Source organism: Epinephelus lanceolatus, chromosome 11, assembly GCF_041903045.1.
Source record: "Epinephelus lanceolatus isolate andai-2023 chromosome 11, ASM4190304v1, whole genome shotgun sequence".
Classification (NCBI taxonomy): Eukaryota; Metazoa; Chordata; class Actinopteri; order Perciformes; family Serranidae; genus Epinephelus; species Epinephelus lanceolatus.
In genome coordinates this window covers 13,338,471-13,346,636 of record NC_135744.1, presented here as the reverse complement: position 1 = coordinate 13,346,636, position 8,166 = coordinate 13,338,471, and the positions used below count along the sequence as shown (strand labels likewise).

The window sequence follows — 8,166 nt, the reverse complement described above, 5'->3', positions numbered from 1 at the left end:
AGCACTGTACAGGACGTATTGTGAAAAAGTAAATGTCACACAGCTTGTGTACCTGAAGGAGAAAACTGAGACCTGAATCTGAATTTTACAGACATCAAAGTAAATGAAAAATGTTTAAAGTGTGAGAGTCTAGAGTCTTAAGTCTTTCTTACAGATGACAGATACAGTCAGCAGTAGCCGTCAGTCTTTGTGCTGTATCTTTAGCACTATGCTGTGTTATCAGGTCCCAGATGCTTTAAAATTACTCCCAGATGTTCTTAGAAAAACAGAAACAAATAAACACATTATAAAACAGTAGTAGTTGCAAATATGAGTAATTAAGAGTCTTATGTTGTTATTATATCACAGTTTTAGGATTTTTTTATTCACATTTTCATTTTTATTCATCATAGGCACAAAGAAATTATGACAGTCTCCAACTGTAAATATGTGTACTTTATGCACTGAATTAAAAAAAGAAAGCTTTAACATGTTTTACACGTCTACGGCCTGGCGCCTTTTCCTCTGAATTTTGTCAAACCTTAATGGCAGTGGCTCGTCTTAAGCCTCCTTAGCAAGGCTAGTAATGGATTCCAAATCCAAAAGGCCGCTGTAGAGTTGCCATCTTGTGGTAAAACATATTTTTGAATGCTCATTTAGACCTTTTTTTTAATGCTGATAGGCTAATTTAGACTGAATTCGCAGTGTTACTATAAGGCTCAAATATGTTTTGCAGCTCCAGGCCAAATTTGGCTCTTTTGATAGTTAAGGTTGCTGACTCCTGTGAAATCCAGAAAACAGAAGGACAGCAAAATTAAGGTCAGTTAATAAAACGAAAAATACAATACACATATACTATTTTTAGGGGCTGCAAACTTGATTGTGTAATGTATTTGAAATTAAAGTACATTTTGTCAGCAGAGTGCTGCTGGAGAGAGACATGGAGAAAGATGTCAGCTGAAAAATGCCTGATTTTTATTTTATTTTATTTTTTTTATCACAAATCCATGTCAGTGTTGCTTATTAAAATGTTAGATAGGCTATAATGACAAAATCAAAAAAGAAATCTGTTTTGAGAGCAGTGGTGTTGTTAGGTTTGGATGAATTTTTTAGAATTAGTCCCAGATCTAAACAGGCTGTATGTTTTAAAAAAAACAATAGGCCTCCAATATATATATATGTATGTGTATATATATATATATATATATATATATATATATATATATATATATATATATATATATATATATGTATATATATTTAATGTATGTGTGTATATATATTTGTATACTGCTGGGTAGTTTAATCTATAATTATACATCATCATTTATTGGCTGATTATAGTTTGTATTATTATCTAAGTGTTCAAAGGAACCAAAAGCAGACAAATAAATGTAGTGGAGTAAAAAGTACAATATTTCCCTCTGAGCTGTAGACGAGAAGTATGAAGTAGCATAAAATTAGGAACTGTTGTTCATGCTGTTAGTATAGCAATTACTTGACATGTCTGCCTGTACAGGTTAGATTTGTTTGTTCCCTTTTGTATTGATGTATGTGAAACAAATAAAAAATGAAATACTTAAGTCAATCAATATTTGTAACATCACAAATTATAATAAGTTTGGAAAATTAAATTTAAAAAGATAAACAGCTTTAAGGGTAAATAAAATGCCAAAGTGAAGTGCAGAAAAATAGAACTTGTTAATAAAAAAAGATAATAATAATAATAATAATAATAATGTTAATTTCAAGAAATAAAATTCTCACAGCAGGATCCCCTCGGACCCCCCACCAGAGATCCGGGCTAAGCCCCCCGTGTCCTCAAATCCTAGAACCGCCCCTGTGAGAGTTAACAGTTTAAATGTTTTATATTTTATTGCAGAAAAACATAAAACACAGACACACTGTAAAATCATCTGTGTGAGGGTTTAAATCAGTATCAAACACTGGAAGTATTGTTTTACATTCACAACCGTCATGTGCGTTGTGAGAGCGCGCGCGTTGACGTTCCGGTGCACGCGCGTGTCCTGACAGGTGAGCGCGCGCAGCTGGCCGGTCGCTCTCGGCGGGTGACAGATGGAGTTGGTTTGACTCGGAGTCAGGGGCTGAAAGCTTTTTGGTGAAAACAGGAAGAAATTCACGTCTCTTTTTTATTTTTAATCTGCAATGAGAGGTGATCAGACAGAAAATGGAGAAAACTCAACGAACTCGGTGAGCGCAAAGGATGACGGGACAGTTATTAAGTAACAAGTGACATGTTTGCATCGGAATGCACGAGAAACTAACGTTAACACTAACCCCTGTGTTCGAAGGCCAAACCTCTACTAAAAACCTGTCATTCTAAAGTTACTTTTAACATCGTTTTACTTTAACACAAGGTAGGAAAACACTTTAAACAATAAAATATTGTTTAGAAAAGACTTGTAAATTCGGCTCACAAAAAATAAAATAAACTGCTCGTATTTAAATAAAATTTAAATGTTGAAGTTTGGCTGATTAGCTAGCTAGCAGGTGATTAATGTATTTACTTAAGCTTTGATTTTTAAAGCTTCTTAGCTAAGTACATATTTGGTTTAAAATTTTAATTAATATAATAAACAAAAGCTTGATAAAATAAATTCACATTTTTATCTGATGTTCTCAGCTGCTGGTCTCCTAAAACACTGGATTTATCAGTAATATATTCCATTAAATAGCCTATAAAATAAACTGTGAAAGATTTAATTTTTTGCTTTAATTCTTGCAATTTAAAAGTTAACAACGTTATTCTAAAGTGTAACATTTACACTTTAATCAGTATTTGGCTCTGTAGCCATCCAGGCAGTCTATTGCTTTATCAATAGGCCTTTCTAATTAACTATTCCAGCAGACAGTATATTGAGGCAAGCTTCTAATGTTGTGATGTGTGTGAGGGTTTACATACGGTGGGTCTGCTGTGGTGTTGTTATACTGTTTATTTGCCTGTGTTTTCTCTGTGGTATTGACAGAGGAGGTGTGTATGAGAAACACAGAGAGACACCCAGTGCCTTTGTCACTCATGTCTGGTGGCATGGTGAGTGGAATGATAAACAGAAGCCTGAGCTATCCATGTCAGGGGCCGAAAATAGAGGCTAACCAAGAGGGTCTCAGATAGCCCCCCTGGTCTCCATATAAGTCTGGTCAGCCTGCGTTTGGCTTCCTGTGTGTGTGTATGTGTGTGTGTTTGTGTCTGTGTGTGAGAGATACCCTGACATGTCCACCTGCCATTAGGGGAGCAGGCTTTATATAGCGTCTCTCACTCAGCAGACTTAGTTATGTCTTTTTCATGTTTATGAGGTCAAAACATATGACAGCCTTGGAGAGTTTGTGTTCACTTGTCTAAATGTGGATAATGGGATGTTGGCATTTTGGTAATATGGCACACAGTTAACCTGCTCAATACATTTTTTACAGTGTTCAAGTTTAGTTTACAGGTAGGTTTAAAGAGATAGTTTAGTTGTTTTTTTTTTGTTTGTTTTTTTTGCAGTGTACCTCTGCATAGATAGTATATTACCAACAGTAGATGTCAGTCGGCACGCCCCCAGTTTGTAGAAGCAGGCTGGAGTCCAACATGGAAGCTAAGCAATCTACTGCTGTGGAGGGGTCAGCAACAGAATGTATTTTAGCCGCCTAAAAAAATCTTTATCAGTTTAAGTGTATGTTATATTACGAGTATTATCACTGCTTTATCTTAATGTCAGACAGCAATATCTAACGGGATAAAGAAGCCGTTCTATCGCCAGACTCCATTGAGAAAAACAATAATTTAGCATTGCTGAACACAGGAGCTACTGGTCTACTGTTGCCTCAGTCAGTTATTTAGTTTGTGTTATTGTGTGACTTTGGTGTTTAAAAGAGTTAGTTTGGATTCACCAAAGTCACACAATAACTCACACTAACTACCAGAGCGCAGCAGCGATAGACCTGCAGCTCTCGTGTTCAACGAGGTAAAATTACTGTTTCTCTTAAGGAAGTCTGGTGGCTTTGACAAGAGCATAGATGGGGAACTGAGGGCGTTAACGGCTTCCCTGTCAGAACTGGCTTCCTGATGGAAAGGTAAAGCGGTAAAAAATACTCTCAATATAGCGTACACTTAAACTGATAATGATTTTTTTTTAAGTGGGAATCAAACACAGTACATTGCTTAGCTTCCATGTCAGACTCTAGCCTGCTTCTCCAAACTAGGGGTGTGCCGAGTGACATCTACTGTATGTAATATACTGCGTATAGATAAGTACCCCATACAACCCCACTTAAAAAAACAAACAAAGCTTAACTATTCCTTTAAGTAGTTTGTTCAACATGTTACCCCCACCAAGGACAGACTTGTCAAACACAGGGTGACAAAAACCTTTGTTCATGTATTTAAAGATTGTTCAACAATTTGAGAAATACACTCATTTGTCAGAACAGTAAATACGAAGCTACCATGAGCAGCCAGTTATCTTTTGTTGCAGACAGACTGGAAACTAGGGGAAATGGCTGGCCCAGCTATGTCCAATGGAAACACAGTCTGCCTACCAGAACCCTAAAGTAGCTAAATAACATGTTCAATCTTGTTTGTTTATCATTTCAGACAAAAAAGTGCACAAAAACGTTAAAAAATGACAAGTTCCTGATTTATGTGCTGAATATTTCTGAGTTAAGACCAGTAACTTCCTGGAGTCTCTGCTAGTTGCTCAGCAGTTAGTCCTCATATAGGCTGTAGAGATGTGAGAGTGGTATCAATCCTCTCATCAAACTCTCTGTGAATGAGCAAATGAGTACATTTTTATAATGTCAAACTGTTCCTTTAATTCTGCATATTGAAGCCACTGAATTTGGCTTTGTTTCATCAAACTGTTGTCCTGACCGCGCTGACATGTAGGCCTCATATAGGCATGACAGTGTTGGCATTTGTACATTTGTCCTTCAGCTCCATATATACCCCATGAGTGTGCTCACAGCTGGGTCAGAGGCTAAAAGTGAGGCCCACGTAAGCTGTTATCCTCAGGTGCCACATAATGTCATACTGGGACCAATGGAAAGCCCATTTGTGGCCCAGCTTGGTCAGTTTGATGTAAGGATGTCAAAAGTATCGATATTGGTATACTTTTATCATCTCACATGTTTTATTATACATTTGATAGTATCAAAGGTACCAGAGCTATAAAAAAAAAACAGATCTACTGTAAGATTTTTAACCCCTGGCTGCACAGATGAAACAATGGGGGAGAAAATCAAAATCACATACGGCCCAATTTGATCTTAGATGGGCCAGACCAATAAAACCATTGCACAATTACCTATAAGTACCATCAGCTCCAATATTTTCCCTTTGTTTGCTGTAAAGAATTATAAGTACCTTCTGTAGACGTCATCTTTTTACAAAACAGACGAACAGCCTGATGTATCTTTAAAAGAAAAACAAGTGCAATTTCAACAGTTTGTCTCAGTCTTTCCACATTCAGTAAGTCTGCGTCTCACTGTCATTACATGTGCATTTATTTATACATTTCCTGAAACAGGTGTGACACAGTCTGATACAGATTCCTTTGAACTGAAGCTGACGATTGACAATCCTGAAACCTGGCACCTCTTATTCTAGTCATCTAGTGGGCCAGAGTGGACCCTTTGGTGAGCTGGTTCTGGTCCACGGGCCGTATGATTGACACCTGTCACAGACTCTCATGTTAAAATGCCCAGCTTTACAGCAGAGATAAACATGTTAACAACCTTGTACAAATAACGGTTTTGGTCTGTAAAGCTTCACGTAAGCTGCACAGGAGGTGAATTTTTTATACAATTCACCCATTTATATTTAATTAAGGTCCAGACTTATGCATAATTAAGGGAGTGGCCCACTTGAGTGACAGGCCGTCTGTGAGGATTCTCTACAGTCTATGAGTCAGATCCACCCCTCGCTCTTCCACGGCTCCAACCTCTCATCGAAATACGGTCACTTGTGGCTCCAAAAAACCAAGATATTGATGGCCAAAATGCTTCAAGGCTTCAAAATGTTATCCCACAATCCAATGAGTGACATCACTGTGGCTACATCCAATATTTATACAGTCTGTACTTCTTTCAGTATCACAGGAAACCAAAAAATGTCCTGGGAAAACAAAATCATGGAGTGTCAATCTTTTATAATAGCATTATATCGAAGTTTTAAAATTCTGGTTTTGTGACAGCATCAGCCAAATGAAAGTCAAATGCCAGTCCATTACTAACTCAAACTATGTGTCGCATACGACATGCTGGCAGAGGCATTGAATGACGGATTTCAAACCTGACTGTTGTGTTTTGTTTGTCCAATCATTTCCCTCAGCAGAGTGAAATCCTGATCAACCAGCTGAAGGAGATCACTGGTGTCCAGGACCCACAGATTCTCTACAGAGCCTTGAATGTAAGACCTCAGAGATCATCATCAGTCATTCATTCATTTATCTTCCATGACTGCTTATGCTGGTACAGGGTCGCGGGGAGGCTGAAGCCTATCCCAGCTGACGTTGTACTAGAGGCGAGGTACACCCTGGACAGGTTGCCAGACTATGGCTGAATCCAAATGTCCCGACTTCACTGCTCTTGCAGACTCGCAGACTTTGCAGGCGCGTTCCTGGGTAGTCTGGGGGTGCTTAGGGCTGTCCATATCTACATTTCATCCAGTCCACAAGGGGCCCTAAGCGGACTTTCTGCAGACTTTCAGAGAGTCTGCTTTGGGTGCAGACTTCAGCAGACTTCACTGATTTAATTGCCCTTCAATTTATTGCAAGCCGACATGACATTGTAGTTTTTTAATGCAAATATGTAGAATTCATAGGCAACAGAGGAAACTCAAAATGCATTGTTTTATTGCAGCCTAACCCTATAGGTTTCGCACTGTAATGCCAAATATATAAAGGCTAGAAAACTGGCTGAAAAATAACAAAAGAAGATCTTCTGATGTAACTAATAGGCTTACCTGATTTATTTAGTCCTAGTCCAGTCCTTATGTACAAACATCTCTGTATTTGAATGTCTGCAGTCTGTATGTTTTACAGAAATTTATTTTGTTCACTCACAAAGCAACCCTATACATGAGATTTATTTCTTGTTACCTGCAGATGAGCAGACAGAATATGGCCCTGATCACACTGAAAGCGTTTTAGCAGCTGTAGGCGCCTTTTTGTAATAGTTTTTAATGAGAATGAAGCTTTTTGCTCGCTGTTTTGCGTTGCAATGCGCCTCGTGTTTCTGTGCTCTAAGCAACTGGCGTTTTGAATGCGTCGAGTTGAAAACACCTTGACTCAAAGTGGAAAAGCCCCCTATGTCATCTCTTTTTTTGTCATCTTTTTCTCCCATTGTCCAGTCTGATGATTTGAGAGGCGGGCCTTCTGTGGTTATCATGACAACAAGTTTACAGTTGGTAAACAATGGAGGAGAAACTGGTGGTAGTGGTTGCTGGATAGCCAGAGCTATATGACCTGACGATAGACAGCAGGTTGTCAAACTGCCCCTGAGTCATCCTAAAATATGTCTGGAAACGCCCATCATGGAGGAGAAGCTCCTGGACCAACAGGTGGTACTCCCCATGATCCAGCCTCTTTTTTAGGGTCTCATGTACCCACACAGATCTCTGTTTATCTGCTGACAGCCTCTCACCCTCAACCAGAGCTACAGACAGTACCCTCTGCCTCAACATGTCAGCAACTACACACAGATTACTGTTAACTAAAATAAATTTAAAAAAGGGTAGACTGATTGCATGGGAAGGGTAGAATAATGAGGTGACTCCGTGGTTGCCTGACAACAATAAAAAGAGGCAGCAAGCTTTTTTCACTAGTGGAAAAAAAAAAGGCAGTGCAGCGCACCTCACGTTTTCCTGCAAAACGCTTTCTCTGTGATCGGAGCCTATAACAGCAGCATGTACATGATTGTAGTTGTGGCTCGAATGTTTCCATGGCAATGAGTAAAACAGTCTCGAGGGCCGTCTATCAGCAGCTTGCGATCTCTGTCCTCGCAGATTTTTCGTGATGGTGGTGAACACGTCACAGTATGTACCACTGACGTCCGCAAGTCCAGAGGGTGGACATGTGGATTCAGACTATCACAGGACTGACACATAGAGACAGACAACCATTCACACTCACACTACAGACAATTTAGAGTCACCAATTAACCTGCATGTCTTTGGACTGTGAGAGGAAG

General features: G+C 38.9%; 1 protein-coding gene across 4 annotated transcripts in view; it reads left to right on the top strand.

Annotated features, from left to right (window-relative positions):
* Positions 1-2,027: 2,027 nt before the first annotated feature.
* The window catches only part of usp28 (ubiquitin specific peptidase 28), a 45,962-nt gene continuing 39,823 nt past the window's right edge, over positions 2,028-8,166 (top strand). For 2 of the 4 annotated variants that reach the window (XM_033648285.2, XM_033648295.2), the window contains exons 1-2: positions 2,028-2,190; positions 6,308-6,385. In XM_033648285.2, coding sequence (XP_033504176.1) covers positions 2,146-2,190; positions 6,308-6,385 — 123 coding nt within the window. In that variant the 5' untranslated portion in view covers positions 2,028-2,145. The remainder of the gene's footprint in view (positions 2,191-6,307; positions 6,386-8,166) is intronic. The other 2 variants (XM_033648275.2, XM_033648267.2) reach the window with 2 other exon arrangements.